Consider the following 18,277-nt stretch of genomic DNA (forward strand, 5'->3'; position numbering starts at 1 on the left):
AATACTCACCTGGAACTTCTTCCAAGGCTATTTAAGCAACGCCCGGACAGCCACACGTGCTTCGCGTTGTTCTGCATCCCAGCAGCTGAACGCTCACCGTGTCAGCTCCTGCACCTGGACTCCAGCCACGCCCGCCTCGAACCTGGAACACCTGTAAGGAAAGAAGATAAAGGTGAAAACCAAAAACTTATTCAACCTTCTTACCTGCATCCGGAATCTTCACACCAGCATTCCTGAAGGAGGACTTCCATTTAAAAGCACTGCGTTGCTCGCTGCAGCGCCGCGCTTCACTCACCTGTTTCCGAGACGCCGCCCGGCTCCATCGCGGCTCCCAGCACCAGTCGCCACATCTCTGCACCTAGGGGAGAGAAGAAGAGACAAAGGGTGAGCAAGGGAACACAAGAGGAAAGCCGAATTTTCAGCCATATTACTTACCGGCTTTTCTTGGTGAACCATTCCACATCTCGGGTCGGCGCCGCATCTTTGGCAGGTACCGCACCCCGGCCCCTATGGGGAAAGGACAAAAGACATTACTGGGGAATTATAAAGACATTTAGAGGGGTCGCCCACATCACTAACTCACCTGATTTTACCACCGGCAATTTAACCCCTCAACGCATCGCCTTGGTTCTGCACCTGAAATAAAGGACAGATCACAGGTTAGGAGAAACAATAAAAGGAGGCTCACACTTGAACTTTTGCATCTTCATACTTACGGTGTATCGCTCACAAAAAGTCAAGCGGATTTGCCATCGCCATTCTGAAAACCAGTGAAGTAACTGGACGAACGCGCGCCCCTGCACCAGAAGCAGGATGGAGAGTTCATCCTTCCAAACCATAAGGTGAGCTTAAACCGGGGGGTTTTGGAGGAAGTCAGAGGAGAACGAAGGGGAAAAGGGGGGAGCAAGCACACTATTCAGTAGACAGTTAATCCCCTTTCTCATCTGCAGAGGGATATTCCTATGGGCCAGACAAGCAAGATTTGGGGGTCCTGTTCAATCGGTGGTCCGAATTCTGCGCATCACGCTTGAAGAGGCCACAGCAACCCAGACCAGACCAGCGCCTCCGTGGGAGCCATGTGAGCGTTACAATCTTTGCTTCCAATGGGCCTCCATCAAAGTCCTCTTGGGGGGTTCTGATGGGCGTCTGAAAGGGGAGGTCTTGGTGGGGAAGTTTTATGGGGTCTCTCTATCTCCAGTCCATGTGCCTATAAGGGCCTGCCCCCCTGGAATCTTCCTCTTGTCTTAAGGGCCCTTCAAGGCACTCCCTTTGAGCCCCTGAGATTGATCTCAAGCGCCTCACATTGAAGACTGCTTTCCTGATTGCGATAACGTCTGCCCGTAGGTTGGGGGAAATCAGGGTTTTGTTGTGTCGGGCCCCCTTTTTGAGAGTTTTTCCTGACTCTGTTGTTTTTAGAAGTGATCCTAAGTTTTTTCCCAAGGCAGAGCTTTCAACCATTTGTGTCACAAAGGCGGTTGGAAACACCCTATTTTGTTTTTGGCGGGTGAGAGCCCATTGATATGAATGGGCATGCAGGCGGCTTGGCAGGTGAGTCAGCTCTTTACAAGTCGGGTGACACCCGCCAAAAGCGTGTGAGTGAAGAGCTATGCCCACGGTCGAGTCTAGGTTTCACATGTCGCAGGATCTGGTTCTTCTGGGGGGTTTTCAGGATTCACAGACACTGGGAGAGGGGGCCTGGCATTCCATTGATGTGCGGCGGTCAGTTCTGGAGTATTTGGCTCGGACTGCCCTGTGTCGTCAGTCTGATAGCTTCTCGGCTACTTTTGGCGCTGCAGATGCTGGGCGGAAGGCCTCTGTGGTTTCCATTAGCCGGTGGATCGGTATGGTCATTTCCATGGCTTATGTGGCTTCTGGTTTGCCTGTGGCCGACTGTGGCGCTGCCCGATGATGGGGCACGCCGCCGCGTGCAGCATAAATAAACGGGGTGTTTCCCGGCCGCGCCAGAGCGACCGGGAAGCCCGAACCGAGAGGACGTGTGTGTGTGAGTCCTTGGGGTCGGGGGCTTACAGGCAGCGCTGGGGGAGCACCAGTAACCCCCAACAGTGGCGACGAGTGGGGTGACGATGCCTGGGCCCGGCGGTGAACATTTCTACAATTTTTCTCACTAAAACGAGGTTGGGTTAAGACTTCGTTTCGAGCCGCAGGCAGTGCGTCACCCACGCGGTTGGCGGCCATTTTACCTATCAGGCTGTGGAACTTCACGGAGCTCCGGTTAGAGCTCTGAAGTGCATCCAGACCTCATTTTTGGAAATCCTGTCAGCAGACAGCTAAACCTGCATATATATGTGCCCAATTTGTGATTTTTTTCATTTTCTTGGGTCTCCTACGTCGAATGCAAGCAAGGAGGAGGGCTACAATGGCTGGGCCTGCATAGCCCATTGTTCTTTCTTGTCTAAATTTTTGGAACAGTCAAAGGCTGAGGCCTCTCTTCATCCTCTTCATCATCAGACTGGTGGCCCTACTGTTCTTCATCCTCTTCATCATCACAGAGGTGTGTTGCAGTGATCTTCTTCTGTTTGTATGCTGGTGGCCCTACCCTTTTTCATCCTCTTCATCATAGAGGTGTGTTGCAGTGACTTTTCTCCTGCCTGGAGGTGGTTCTGAGTGTGAGTTGTGGCCCCCATTTTCTATACTGGGGCTGCCTCTGCGCTCAAGCTCATGAGTGATACCGAGGATCAAGACGGTGCACAACCAGCAGCGGTGCAGCAGCTTCGACGTGCTCAAGTGGTGCTTCCAGGCCCATTGCCTCCAGTGCAGCCGGTGCAGCAGCCTCCAGCTGTGCAAGCAGGTCCTCCAGGCCCGTTGCCTCCCGTGCAGCCAGCGGTAGTACCGGCTGTCCAGCCGATTCGTCCTGCAATGGGCCAGGCACTTGCACACACGGCCCTGCAGCCCATCCCGGAGTTTGATGTCTGGGGCCATCTTCCAGCTTGGGGCCCAGATGGAAGAGGTGGGTCGACCGCCTGGACATGTACTTTCGAGCCGCCCAAGTGGCTGATGATGACTCCAGGCTGGCAACCATGTTATACTCGGCAGGGCCCTCAGTTCAGGAGATTTTTGAATCACTTCCGCCGGGGGATGGATCCTACGGTCAGGCGAAGGCCGCCCTTCAAGCTCATTTTCTGCCTCTGGCCAACGCGGACTATGAACGTTTCGTGATGCTGTCCGCCAAACAGAAAGAGGACGAGACTTTGGAAACTTTCTATGGGCACCTGAGGCGCCTGTCGCTGGCCTGCGCTTGGGGTGATGCAGAAGATATGATCAGGACTATGCTCATACAGGCGTGTTCTTCAGGAAAGCTTAGGCGCCAAGTGTTAAGGGAGCCCGGAATCACACTCCCACGCATCCTTGAACTGGGGAGGTGCAATGAGGTGTCCGAGGCAAGGGCAGTGAGAATGGAGGCTGGGTCGCGCTCCATCAAGACCGAGGAGGTATGTGCGATGTGGCACGGTGGTAGGGGCACCAGAAGTCCTGGCGGCGGTCCCCAGGACAGAGCCGGGAGGGCAAGGGAGTCTTGCCAGAAGTGTGGATATGACCTGCCCCCCCCAACGGATTGCCCTGCGGCCGGAAAAACTTGTGGATGGTGTGGGCTGCCGGACCACTTCTCGAGAGTGTGCAAGGCGGCGATGCCTGTGTTGGTGCCGCGTAGCCCGGCTCGACCCATTTCCATTCGCCAGGGTCGACCGGCCAACTACGCTCAAGTGGACCAGGGCGAAGAGGATGCCCAGGCAGAAGAAGCTGACGAGGAGGAGGAAGAGAACATTTTCTTTGTCTCAAGTGTGGAGGTCCTGAAAGGAAAGAACAGGAGGCAGCCAAGATGCGTGGTGGAGGTAAACCATTCTCTAGTCCTGGTCCTGGTAGACACGGGGGCGTCCGTCAATGTAATGGCCGGTGGGCACTATGACGCCATGAACTGACCTCCCAAGTTGGTCGCACCCAAGGCCCGCATTTTCGCGTTTGGTGGTCTGGACCCTATCCCATTGGACAGTGTTTTTGTGGCAAAGGTGGAGCAAGATGGTTCCCAAATCACTGCACGATTCTATGTGACACCGGTGAGCACCAATACCTTGCTGAGCTGTGCAGCGGCAGAGGCCCTTGGCATCGTCAGTTTTGCATACTCCATCTATCTTGAAGACATCAACGATCTGCTTGAAAAGTATGCCGTACTATTTAAAGGGATTGGACAGATGGCTGGTGACCCAGTGAGGTTACACATTGACAAATCCGTGCAGCCCATTGCCCTGAAGCATCGCAGGGTACCTTTTCACCTTCATGAACATGTCGACAAGGAGCTGGACAACTTGGTCGATCTCGACATCATAGAGAAGGTGGAAGGTCCGACTCCCTGGGTGTCCCCAATTGTGGTGGCATGAAAGCCTAAACAACCGGATGCTGTCAGAATCTGTGTGGACATGAGGTTGACGAACAAAGCAATTAAGAGAGAGAGACACCTCACCCCGACCATAGACTACATCATTGCCGAGGTACAGGGCGCTCGCTTCTTTTCAAAGCTGGACCTCCGAGCAGGCTACCACCAGGTTGTCCTCCACCCCAAGTCGGGATATATTAACACCTTTACTACTCACCGAGGTCTGTACCGTTATAAGAGACTGAGTTTCGGTGTGTCTTCGGCGGCAGAGGTGTTCCAAAACATCATCCGGGGCACCCTAGCAGATCTAGAGGGCGTCCTGAATATCAGTGATGACATCCTGGTGTTTGCCAGAACGGAGGTAGCCCACCTGAGATGCCTGGTGAAGACGTTTGAGAGGCTGCAGTCCCTGGGCCTCACCCTCCACAAGGAGAAATGCGAATTTCTGCAACCATCAATAGAGTTCTTTGGCTTCGTGTTTAAAGAAGGGGGGGTGTCACCTGATCCCAAGAAGGTCCAGGGCATTAGAAGGGCGCAGCCTCCAGAATCTGTGTCGGATGTGCGGAGCTTTCTGGGTATGGTTACTTACTGTGGACGATTCATCCAGAATCTTGCCTCCAGGTCGGAACCGCTCAGAACACTGACAAGAAAAGATACCACCTTGAACTGGGGCCTGCTTGAACAAGCGGCCTTTGATGACATGGGGGGGCCCTGGCAGCAGAAGACACCATGGCTTTCTTTGATCCTGCGTTACAATCAGAGATCATTGTTGACGCCAGCCCGTTTGGCCTGGGCGCCGTGCTGACGCAGATCGACCATGATGGGGGTGTCTGCCCGGTGGCCTACGCCAGCAAGGCGCTATCGCAGGTGGAGCAACGGTACTCGTAGATCGAGCGCGAGGCGCTGGCCGTGCTCTGGGGCTGCAGGCACTTCCGGCTCTACGTTCTTGGACGCCCGGTGACGGTGGTGATGGACCACAAGCTGCTGCTTCCCATCCTGGTGGGTTCGTCATCCAAGCCGCCAGCAAGAATTGAGAGGTGGATGCTCGTCCTCCTGGAATATGGAGTCACCCTGGTGTATCGGCCGGGGGTGAACAACGCGGCAGACTATCTCTTCAGACACCCGGGGGCATCAGAAGTGGATGACTATGACACCTGTGCGGAGGAGGCCGAAGAGCATGTCCGGGTGGTGGTGGAGGCGGCCATGCTGAATGCCATGCCCTTAGGGGAACTTGAGACCGCTGCAGCAGACGATGAGTGTTTCAAGATCTTAAGGCACTCCATGCAACGGGGATCCTGGAAGTCGGTGCTGGAGGCCCTGGCGGGGTGCACTCAGGAGGCCGGAACTGGACTTGAGCAGTTATGGAAGGTCCGGGAAGAGCTATCGTTTTCAACATCTGGCCTTCTACTCCGGGGAGATCGAATTGTTGTGACCCAGTCGAAGGTGGCGGACGTGATCGCCCTTCCACATCGCTGCCAAGACCAAGGCAGGCTTAAGGCTGAAAGTGTGGTTCCCGGAACTGGAGTGGAAGGTGGACGACTTTCTGGCGGCCTGTGTTTGGTGTCAGGCGGCGTCTCCCCTGCAGCGTGAGCCTGTCATAGAGGCGATGCCTTGGGGGACGCGTCCATGGGAAGTCATTCATGCGGATTTTGGCTCCACCACGATGGGCACCCACTTCCTTGTGCTGGTTGACGAATACTCAAGGTACCCCGAGGTGGAGTTCTTCGAGTCAGTGGCGTTTGAGAACGTTGTGGTGGCCGTGGAAAAGGTGTTTGCGGCCCATGGTTTCCCACACACACTGTGCTCGGACAATAGGGCGCCGTTCCAGAGTGAACGGTTCTCGGAACTGATGGAGAGCTACGGGGTGTTGCACAGGAAGATCACGCCGCTCTGGCCAAGGGCAAATGGTGAAGCTGAACACTTGATGATGACTCTAAATAAGACCTTTCAAATCGCTCAGGGCCAAGGACAGTCCCTCCAGAGAGCCCTCTATCAGTTCCTGAGGGTGTGCCGTACCACGCCGCATGCATCTACCAGAGTGGCCCCGGCAGAAGCGTTATTCAAACGGTGCCCTCGAGGGCTGTTACCGGAGGTGAGAGAGAAAGAACCAGGGGTGATCGACAACCAACAGGTCGAGACAGACCGGCGAACAAGGATTGAGCAGGAGAACCTCCGGAGGGGGCTTCGCCCGCAGCGGCTGGAGCCGGGTGATGAGGTCCTCATTCGGAATAGCACCCCCATGGAAAGCTCTCCCTACCGTATGAGCCGGAGCCGCTGGACGTCGTTGCAGTCAAGGGATCCATGGTGACTGCATCGGACGGCCGGTCTGCGGTAACTCGCAACGTGAGCTTCTTTAAGAAGTTGCGGGATCCAAGGACTGATCCGCCCCCTGATCCGGACTTAGAGGTCATCCCTGAGGACGAAGGAGAAACACCATGTCTGCCAGAGTCCCCGGCCCGGGGAATGCCTATGGACCGATCACCCGTGGCGGAGGTGAGTAGGAGGTGCCCCCAGAGGACTGGGCAAGGGAAACCTGCTCACCTCAGCGACTACGTTTTGGGACAGTTGTCTGATCATCCTGACGATGGGAACTGCTAAGTAAGGGGACCCGGGTGGATGTCAATAAAGGGGCATTTCAGAACGGGACATGTGAAATTTTATAGGTGTAGTGTGTTTTGGTTTGCAGTGTATAGTTCTTGAATGTTTGTTGTTTGTCCTCCCGAAAAAGGAGTGTGGCGCTGCCCGAAGACAGGGCGCGCACGCGGTGGCGTGACGTTGCACGCCGCCGCATGCAGCATAAATAAACGGGGCATTCCCTGGCCGCGCCAGAGCGACCGGGAAGCCCGAACCGAGAGGACGTGTGTGTGCGAGTCCTTTGGGTCCAGGGCTTACGGGCAGCGCTGGGGTGGCGCCAGTAACTCCCAACACCGACCATGTTCAGGGTCGTTCTTTCAAGGTATGGCTGCTTGCTGGGCAGATGCGCAAGGGGTTTCCCTGCAAGAAATGGGTAGGGCTGCTACCTAAGCTGATCAGGATACCTTTATCAACCACTATCGGTTGAATGTCTCCCACTCCGCTGATGGGTCGTTTGAGGTTGGAGTTTTGTCTGTTGGAATGTAAGTTCGGGGTCATTAAAGTTTTGCTTTGCGTTACTGCACTTATGTCTTTGTGTGTCTCTTTGGGGTCTCTCACTGTTGCTGCTCTGGTTTTTCTCATGAGGTAAGTACTGGGTCAAGGAAGAGTGGACGTGGAGGTAATACTCTAATTTCTTACTGGTAATCTCCATTACTCGTCCTACTCTTCCTCGTCACAGTACTGGACCACCCTGCTCTCCCTCCCTGTGGGGAGAGTCCCATGCTCTGGCTTGATGATATTGAACTAGTACTGGGTACGGGGAGGAGTTATGCGAAGAAAAAAGAAATGAAAGAAGGTCCTGTATCGTAGGTGTGGCCTCATGAGGTAAGTACCGTGACGAGGAAAAGTATGACTAGGAGTAATGAAGATTACCGGTAAGTAATCAGAGCATTACTAAAACGGAAGCAGCTTGGTACTCTGCTGCTTTAATCTGTGACAACTCCGGCAGTTCTCGGGCTCAATGCAGTGATGAGAATGTGGGGCGTCGAATATAGCCAAGACCTGGGATACCGGAAGGTATGGGGTACCAAATATTACAAAACACCGGCCCCCTAACACAGCTGTCGTAATACAGGTGTTGAAAATGTCACCCTTTAACCAGAATTTGTGTCCGCATATTTGATGTTTTACTGCAATGTTTGCAAGAACTATCCAAATGTGTTACAGTGCTAGCTGGTCACCCGAAATCTATTGTATTTGTTTATAGCCACTGCAGATCTAATAACTTTAAAGTAATCATGCGATAAATCTAAAATAGGAATGAGGAGCTATCTATGAGCACGTACAAAACTGGTTTAAATAATAAATACACTGTGGAAGGAACTATTTACAGCACATCACAAACTCGGAGATGGCACCGGCTGTAGTAGTATTTCGTGCAATATACTTCCGGTTAATCAAGTGATGCTTCGGGGCATGTTTGGAGAGCAGTGTCTATCTTAAGAGCAACTCCATATTCTTCCCATCGCTTGACATATATTGACTACAGTGTCTCAGCTTCTGAACAGGTGTAGTATATAGATCGTCCTGGTAAGTAGTATTACCAGTTACGAGCATGCGCATCGGATTAATGTTGTGTTTCCGCTCACTACAAGGGAGTTGCACTCTTGGTGTAAACGAAATAATTCATCTCGCCTCAGTTACTGCTCAGATAGCCTTCATCTGTAGAAGAAAGTGTGACTCAGGAGAGTGATGTCCCACCAGCGTTCAGATAAGGTGAGTGGTGTCCTTTGCTGGATTCAAATGAGACAGGACGAGTGATGTCCTGTGACGGATCCAAATGACCTGAACGATTTCTACATCTTGTCTTGATTTAATTGACTGATACGACTCTTCCTCGTCACAATGTTTCTCTTTGTGTCTCCGGCCTCTGACAGGCCTCATTCCCCAATCCTTTCAGTCCCACCCAGTGGAACCTTTGTTTCACTTAATACCCGGTTATTGGCACTGTAATTACCTACAGATCCCTCTTCCTCCTCCCAGTACGTTCGCATGCGTTATACCAGTCACCAGTGCATCCAAGGAAGGGTCTATGATTATTATTATTTTTTTTTTAAACACGCAGATCAATGCAAATTCTCCAGCACATCCATCACCACGTATTAACTGGATTTTGCTCCTCCAGTTGCAAAGTGTCTTGCTCAGTGCAACTGCAACTCACAGATCAAGACACTTGAAAGCAACCCCTCAAGTCACTGGCCACATTGCCTATAATGCTTTATAAAGCGGATCCCACGTGATTGCTCTTAAGATCGCCTGGAAATCAGGACCACACTCCTGTGCATCACCTAAGACACTGCCAGGCCTCTGGTTACGGGCCCTTGAATTAATGCTCACATGTATGCCTACACTGTGGAGCCCCTAGGAGGGAGATTTTGCCACAGAAAGTGGAAAATTGGATTCTCCCATTGTATTGCATTGGATTTACAATTATTTTTAGGACTGAGAAAGTGAAAATGAACAATCTTTTAAATTTAAAAAATCCAGTCTCCCGCCTGAATCAGGAGGGATGGCATGTTTGGAACATATTACCTACCTCTTCCAGCAGCTGATTGTCGCTCCTGTGCCCTTCCACCCTGCTCTTTAGGCCCCATAGGTGATCACATGATTGTCTTCCTAAAATATTCTGTTCTCTTCAGTTTATTCTCATACTCCAGCTGTTCTCATTCCACTTGATATCTACTCTGCATTTGATACAGTCAATCACTCCATCCTCACAAAACAGCTCCACAATACCCTTGGTATCTTGGAGTGGTCACTGGACTGGCTGACCTCCTTCCTCTCTGACCATCCCTCCCAAGTTAGCCTGGGCTCTTTCTCCTCTCCCACTTCTAGGTGTGACAAGACCAGGAGGGGGAACCAAATGGTGGACATACATTTTGAGTGTCAAGTCATTGGGTGAAGAGAAACGTTTTTAGTGCTTTCCGGAACGGCCAGTAAGACGTCTCTGCTCTTAGGGAGGGGGAAAGGACATATTTCGCTGCCATTGCCTGGAAGCTTAAGCCCCCTCCTCTAGATTTTGGGAAGTATGGGAGAGTGAGTCTATTGACATGGATGGACCTTAGTGTGGAGGACGACTGTCTAGTAATTTTCTGTGACAAATATTCTGGGGCAGTATTGGATATGCATTTATGCATGATAGAAATTGTCTTGAATATGTATTCTTTCTCTGATTGGGAGCCAGTGCACCCCCCCCGTCTCGCTGCTGTATATGGAGTGCTGCACGAAAGGCATTGCTCTGAATTATCTGCATTTTGTTTTGTTTTGAGATCCCTGCAAATAGAACGTTGCAGTAATCTAGTCTTGCTCCTATTATTTCTCTGGCGATGGTGAGGCAGCTTGTCAGAATAAGGCATTGCCTAGCTGCATTAATGAGTTTAGCTGTGTATGCCACTGAGGAGGCAATCACATTCACCTGTCTGGTGAGGGATAGTGAGCCATGCAGATAGACGCGCAATGTTTTAACAGATTGTGAAGCTTGGATGTTGTCATCTATTGTGAAGGCTGAGAATTGTGGGCTGAGTTTTTATAGCATGGCTGGAGGCTCCACTAATAGGATCTCCATCTTGTCGTTGTTGAGGCATAGGTCGTTGTAGCCATCCAAGATTGGATGTGGAGTCAATTCGGTTGATGGTAAGGGAGTCTGTGTCATAGATGCCTGACAGTGGGAGGAGGATTTGAGTGTCATTGGTGTATGTTATAACGATGGAGTTCAGGAGGTCGACGGGGGAGGGGTTTGATTAACATGTTTTATAGGGATGGGGGAGACACACGTTCCTTGGGGAAATCCACAGGGGATGGGAATGGGAGGGGCAATGGCAGTATCTGAGAAAACTCTCATAGATCTTTTTGCCAGGAAGGACGCTATCCATGAGGTGGCTTCACAATCGAAATTGTCGGAAGTTGAAAGATGGCTGCAGAGCGTTTTGTGTTTCACCCATTGAAGGGCGGTGGAAAGGTCCAAGAGTAGGAGGGATGGCCTGCCCTCATCTATAAAGGCATTGAGCTGTTTTTTTAAATTTTTTTTATCTTGCAGTGCTGTTTCCATCTCATGGCCTGGCCAGAGACCAGATCGTCGCACCCCTAGGATGTGGTTGGATTCTAGGAAATGTTCTATCTGTTTGTAGGCCGCCCTATCCAGGACCGTTAGAAGGACTGGGACTGTTGTAATTGGACGGGAATTGTTTGGCTCTGATGGGTTAAGTGAGGGTTTCTTCAGTAGTGGCCGGACCCAGGATTCTTTGAGGCTAGCTGGGACTTGGCTTGATGGAAAGGAAGCATCAATAAATCTCGTAATCAATGGGACAAGGGAGTATGAACTGTCTGATATTGGCTGGGTAGATGTCTCATTTACAATTTTATGGTTTGAGTTTTTTAAGTATGTTGGCAGTTTTCCGAAATTTCTCTCACGTGGAATGGGGGTGGGGAGTGGTGCTGGGTCTTGGGGTTGTGAGGGGTAGGGGAGGGTATGAGGACTTGTTTCCTTTCTATTTTCATTTGTAGAGGGGTGGTTTTGGCATGCATAGCATGCTGGATGTTGATGCACCATGCTTTGTCTTTACAGATTGTGCTCGGTGGGGAAGATGGAGTTTCAAGTACTCTGACAATTCTAAAGATTTCCTGGGAATTGGAGCTGGCATTTGATATTCTTGTGTTATATGCCGTGGCTTTCACTGCAATGAAAGATTTGTTTTTGTATTCCTTGGCAATGGATTTGAAGGAGGTTTTGAGTTGGGTCAGTTGTGTTTTTTCTCCAGGCTAGTTCTGCCTGTCTTTTTCTTTGGTGAGAGGCCTGAATGTCAGGGTAAACCAGGAATTGATGTGGCTGATTGGTTTGTTTCGCTCTTCTGGTCACTAGTGGGGCTATTGAACTGATTACATTGGATACAGTGTCTAAGTAGATGTTTGCTAGGGTGTTTGGGTCAGCTGAACTGAGGTTCATTGGTAGGAGTGGTTTCAGAAGAGTTGAGATGTTTTCTTTAGAGATTTTACGAGTGATGCGTGCTAGGTTTGGAGGCAGGATTAGGGTGAGGGGTGACTGCTGTTTCTTCAGTGGAAGGGCGAAAGCTCAAATGTAGTGGTTGGACCAAGGGTAGGGTATGTTAGATAGAATAGATATCTGACCATTTAGATCCATTACCCACTCTAGCATTCTACCCTTGATGTGAGTGGGGGCCTAGACTCGCTGCTTAAATCCCAGATTGGAGAGAGTGCTGGCAACTGTTGAAGCACTGGGATTTGCGGGGTCTTTGAAGCCTATATTACGGTCTCCAAGTATTAGGGCTCTAGAGGGGGGTTTCAGGTTTTCTACTGTGAAAATGAAGAATTCATCCAAGGAGTTCGCCTGTCCTGGTGGTCGGTAGATGATGCATAGGGTTACTGAGTCTATTGGGGAGGTGTGGAGTTTTGCTCTGAGAGTTAAGTCACTTTCTCTCGTGTTATTGTCCTGTCTAATGTTGAGGGAATCTCTATGGATGAGTGTGACAGCTCCTCCTCGTGAGTTCTCTATATAGTTTCTGAGTATAGTGTATCTGGCGGGGAATGCTTGTGAGAGCGCAGGACCTGAGGCTTGGTGCAGCAAGTAGGTTGAGGTTTTGAGGGGTGACCAGGTTGTGTATGTCGAGTGCGTGGGCTGGTAGTGACCTTGCATTGATGAGTGCCCTCTTAAGGATATGTGGGCTTGCGTGGGAGGTAGAAGATTGAGTGGGAGGGGGGTATGGTCTGTTTAGTGTGGCAATTGAATGTAGGGCTGTGCGTGACCATATGGGACTTCTTAGTGGATGCAGTTTTAGGTCTGGTGGGAATGTTAGATGACTGGTTAGATTGGCTTGGTGGATTTATACAGGTGATGCTCCCTGTAGACTGCGTGTGGGGGGTTTGGGCCTGTGTGGTATATCTTGAGTGCTGGAGGGCACGATGAAGGGAGTCTGTGGTGCCAACGAGATCATGGGCATTTCTCACTTGATTTCCTTGTGGGGATGGTGGGTGGGATTCTGATGGGTTGCCAGCGGATACTGCTTGGTGAGGTTGGCTGAGCTGGGTTGGCCAGTTGGTGGGGTGCCAGTCACATTGTATGGTTGTCTATGTTGTGCGCTAGTACAGATGCATTCGTGTGATGCTGTGGCTTTGTATTAGGGTAGTTGGGTGAAGTGGTTAGCCGAAGAAGTAGGCGTTGTGTAACGGGCACGAGTGACCGCGTGGGCTTGTCTCATTTTGGTCATAGGAATGAGGTCAAAGTGACATGGTGTAATGGTACAGGGAGTGGGAGCATTGCAGATGGATGGTTGTTGGGTAACAATTGATGTAGAAACACTGTGTGAGACTACACAACACTTATCTGCTTGGTATTAGGTAACCCACCTTTTGGTATAGGCCTGTACTACACTAAGTTGGTAGTGTAACTGAGCAACCAGGCTTTTCTCAAGAGGGGTGACTATGAGCTGTAGCAATGAAATTCGCAAATACAAGTAGCCAAGTAACACTTATACTCAAGGTTTCAGTTTGAAATATTTATTTATTTAACCTCATTTTTTAAATAAACGTTATTTAAAAAGGGCAAGACGTGTAACAATCAAATATACTTTTTCAGAATCAGCATACGTTTAGTGGATGCTCTTTAGAGATGCTTTTTACACACTTCCCACACCCAGAGGTGACTTCATTTACAAGGACAGTAATGGCATTTAGTACACTTTGCAGATTCTGAGGTTGCAGAAAGGAAAGTTTAAAGGAAGGAAACGGGTTAAACAGGTTCTCAGAGCATGTGAGTATACTTAAATCTTCCAATGAAGTATTGACAAAACCTTTCCCAGCAAATACTAGTTTAAACACAGTTATCACCTCTTAGGGAGAGACAATATCAAACTCGATGGACTACAAGTGTCTGCAGGGAACCAGGACAGCCATAGTCAATTGGAGCACAGTCTATGGAGCTGAGGCACTTCGTAGTTAATACAAGTCTTGCACAGAGTTAGAGAGTTTTGCAGAAAATCACTGTAGGGTCACAAGCTGTTACACTTGTGGAAAGCAGAGTTGAAATCGAGTCCAACAAAAATAGCTAATGCAAGTCTCAACTGAGAAGAGCACAGCTTAAAGACACTGAAGTAATTCTAAACAGTACCTCTGGTTTGAAGAAGAGTGGTCCAGCTGGAGTCTGTCCTGTCGCATCGATGCAGATCCTGGGTTTCAGTCATGGGGACAGGTAGAAGGATGTTTGGAGGACTCCTGTGGCAGCAATTTGGAGGTCGTCGGCAGCTATGGGCTCTTTTTGGATCAGCGGCACTTTGAGGTTTCAGCACGTGGTAAACAGCACCACCATGGATCTTGCATACTGGTTGGGATTCCTTTACTCCTTGAGTCCTGCAGCTCTGCTCGTCCTGCTTCTGGAGGGTCCTTAGGAGACACCTGGAGCTTCTGGCAGGAGCACAGTCGTTTCACTGGACTACAGATTTCTCGACCCCTGGCTCTCGGTTCCTGCAGCAGCAAAGAAGTACAGCCAGTCGGGGAAGATGGTCCAATGGAGTTCTTCCCTTGGGTTTGTGGGACCAACTAACCCCAAGACGAAGTCATCCCTTCCAGAGCTTCTCTTGTCGATCAGAAAAAGGAGTATCGGCACAGCAGCAGGGCTTCACCAGGCAATTCAAAGGTCCAGGAGGATGCAGCAAGCTTCGTTCACGGTTTCTTCGTCAGGTGTTTTTCCCAGTTGTCAACTCTGCCTCTAGTCCCAAAACCCTTGTTTTTAAGCAGGTTTCTCCCATTCATGCACAGCCTAGGCTGTTAGGCTGGCTGGCTGGCTTTTCAGGACCTGCTATCAGGACTGGCTTCATTCTGGCACTCCTAGAGACAAGGACAGGATAGTTTCAGGACCCACCCTCACTTCCTGCCCTCCCAGACACATTGGAACCAGAGGCGGGTTTCAGGACTGAAGCCAGCCAAAGGCTAAATGAACAAAGGGCTCAAACCTGGCTTGGTGCGCAGAGTAACACCCAAGAAAGACCTCACAACTAGAAAATGGTGAAAGAAGATGGGGGGGATTCTGACAAAATGGTCACCCCTGGGTGCTATACTGCGGCTGAGGATTCTGCGTGCGGAGGAAAAGCACAATGGTAGAAAAACTAAACCACTGCTACCAGCCATTTAAACTAGTGAAGGTAACATACATTTCTTTTACATGAGTAGGTAGGATAAGGGGCTACTAAGTAACCCCCATCACTCTACATAAGATGGTGTGTGCTCAGCCTACAAAGAGAAAAGTGTAAGTAAAGTCAATTTCACTTTACTGTTCTTGGAAACGGTAGTTCACACAAGACAAGGTATTTAAACTTTCTGAGAAATCTGAAGGATTTCTGTGACACTGCACTAAAGGTGCTGTGTCGCCATACAAAAAGTAGATGTCTATGGAGTCTGTCATACTCCAAAAACAAAGGAAACAAATATTCCAAATCAGATCAAAACACACGAGAGAGTGAGAGAAAAAGTCTCAATCACTCCAGTGTTAAAGTTAAAAAAAAAATCCTAAAATCCAGCAAAAGAGCTCAGGGTCTCTAGGTTGAAGGGAGTTTGCACAGAAATGAGAATTCTCCCTAACAATGGGTAGCGGCTTTTGTGGCGGTTAGTGGATATGCTGGGAACGGAACATTGGAGTGTTGCATGGGTGGGATTGAGGATCCATCTGTTTAGTTGCTCTCAGAGGATTGGTGCCCTGGTGTGTGACCGCATCTGGGCGCACTAGGGCCTAGGTATGGTGTGGGTAGGGAACTTAAGTGCGCTTTCTGATTGTCACGGAGCTGGAAAGTAGCTGGCTGGATGTTTCTGAATGGCTTGGTAACAGTGCTGCCGGTAGCGAACAGGATGGAGCTGAATGCTCAGGCCAAGGAAACACGGCTGGTAGAAAGGGGTACGGAGTGGGGAGGCTAAAGTGTACGGCAATGTAGGGTAACCAAGCGGTATACGGACCAGAGCAGGTTCCAGCAGTATATGCGTATACATGACGTTTATCTTCCGGTTGTGGCGGCATCTTAGAAGCTGTACTGGTCGCTTATCGCATCAGTGAGCTGCAGAAAGGTCTGTCGGCACCCTTGTGCCTCAGGCTTTATAGGTTAAATGAGTGGAAAACATGACTGCTTAGGTAATGTAGTAGAACCAGTGACCCCTGTTAGAGTGGAATTTTGTAGCAATGTGGCTAAAATATGTTTTAGATATATTAACACACTCGCTAAAAATTTTAGAACCTTGGTTAAGCACAGGTCTGCACTCCCTTGTCATATTTTGCGCAGAAGTGGCACCCTAAAATGAACATTCTAACCACATGTTTTATATCTTTAGGGCATTCCAACATATCTTTTGATAGAAATGCTCAAAACAATCTCCATTATTACTGGTTTTATTTGGAGATCCTCCACCCCACAATAGGCACTCTGGGCATGATGTCATGTGTATGTTGATTGTGGTCTTGCGCTTTCTTTCTAAAAAAGTAAATCTAATGTTCCTTTCAAGTACTGGTTGCACTGAATTTGATAGGTTTCAGTTGCCCGAAGAAAAACGTATTGTTCCTTTTACAACGTTTTTTGTCAGTGAACTTCATAGCTTTTTAGTAGTGCAACTTACCCAAAACGTCCCTTTTTAACAATGTTTTTTAAGAGCGAATTGCATAGATTTTTACCATTGCAAATTAGGCATAATGTTCCTTCAGCAACGTTTTTTCAGTGAATTGAATAGGTTTTTAGCAAGATACCCTTACTTGTACAACATACTGACCCTGTGGGCACCATGTTAATGCGCACAGCAGTCTCGGAGCATGCGTCTGGTCGCAGACATCGGCTGGCATCCAACCTGCTCAGAAAGGCAGGGGCTCTCTTACATAGTGGTACCGTTCAGCAAACACAAGGAACATATGCAAGCAGCGGCATGTACATGAATTGCAAGGTAAGATAGAGTAGGGCTGCAAACTGTGTACTTATGAAGCAAACAGCACAAAGGTATAGGGACTACACCATAACGGAATACACCAACAACAGAAGTGACGCCTCCATTCAACAATCTTACCTCACTGCTACTGTGCATGGGAACAAAGAACGAACGGCCAGAGTAAAGACGGCAAAGTACTGAGATTAGAACATCACTGCAACTTAGCAAGCACACTACATGTTGTCTGATAATATAATTGCGCAGGTGGTGCAGTATACAATGGTGCAGAAGTTTTTTTTTTTGTGTGCGTAGCAATGGCAAGCACCTTACAGTGGCTGGAAGAAAATTTTCCCTCATGACGTAATGAATTACGATACTAACCCCATTGGTACTCGCAGTAGTGTGAAACGTAATTTATGTAGTAAGTATTGCTTCATGTACACCTAACACAGTCTCTTTTCTGTAAGAGAACATATTGGAAAGGAAAGCAAGGTAGCACAAGTGACACCCCTTCCACAACGGCATACAGGCATAGCAAAGGAAAGAAACTCTGTAAATAGCAAAATGGACAGCCTAGAAGACCAAATGGAAGAATAGTGAAAAATTGTGCCGCCTTAAAAGATTGCGTACAAGGGTATATTATAGACAAAATGAAACAGCACTGGCAGACTTGCACGTGAACCCGTTCCCATGTCGCAGCCTGCCATCCCCTCAAAATCTGTGTGATAGGAGATGTTACGGTGATATCTCAATGCCTTCCTCCCCTCACAACCAACCTGTGCAAGTCCCCAATTCCCCACAATAAGTATCCACTTCTGCTACCCCAACCCTTTCCTAGTGGTGCGTATGAATGTGTGAGAGTAAACGATGATATTGAAATTGTTGCTGAGTGTATATGTGGTATTCTTATGCCTCAGCGGCGAATAGTCCTTGTAGGAATGACCGCAATTAAGCAAAAAATAGGTGTCCTACAGACACCGCACCTGCCGGCCTATCTGTAATGACAATGGAGACATCCGTACGATGCCAGCACGACCCACATGTCCACGTGTTGTGCACCACCTGTAATTACATGTGGGAGCGGACATTTGTTAGTTGTGCAAGTACACGCATGTGTATCTGTTCCCTGGTAACACTGCCACTGTGCACCATATGCGAACGCACGTTAATTAGGTTGCAACCCCCACCAACGTCCTACAGGTAGCTATACAGATAAACATCCCACCTGTTATACCCTATAAACACCCAGCGTCTCCCAAAATGGTTGGTGCACGTGTGTCGCACTATTAATCAGTAGAGAAGTGGCAACGACGTGCATAGCACACCTATGCACATGCGCACAACATATGC

The 18,277-nt window shown here is 49.4% G+C and overlaps 1 protein-coding gene across 1 annotated transcript in view; it reads left to right on the forward strand.

Moving 5' to 3' along the window:
• Positions 1-8,592: 8,592 nt before the first annotated feature.
• LOC138487919 (zinc finger protein 773-like) overlaps positions 8,593-18,277 on the forward strand; it is a 160,631-nt gene continuing 150,946 nt past the window's right edge. Inside the window, exon 1 of the mRNA XM_069614545.1 lies at positions 8,593-8,737. Coding sequence (XP_069470646.1) covers positions 8,714-8,737 — 24 coding nt within the window. The 5' untranslated portion in view covers positions 8,593-8,713. The remainder of the gene's footprint in view (positions 8,738-18,277) is intronic.

This window comes from Ambystoma mexicanum, chromosome 9, assembly GCF_040938575.1.
Source record: "Ambystoma mexicanum isolate Mex_15411 chromosome 9, UKY_AmexF1_1, whole genome shotgun sequence".
Lineage (NCBI taxonomy): Eukaryota > Metazoa > Chordata > Amphibia > Caudata > Ambystomatidae > Ambystoma > Ambystoma mexicanum.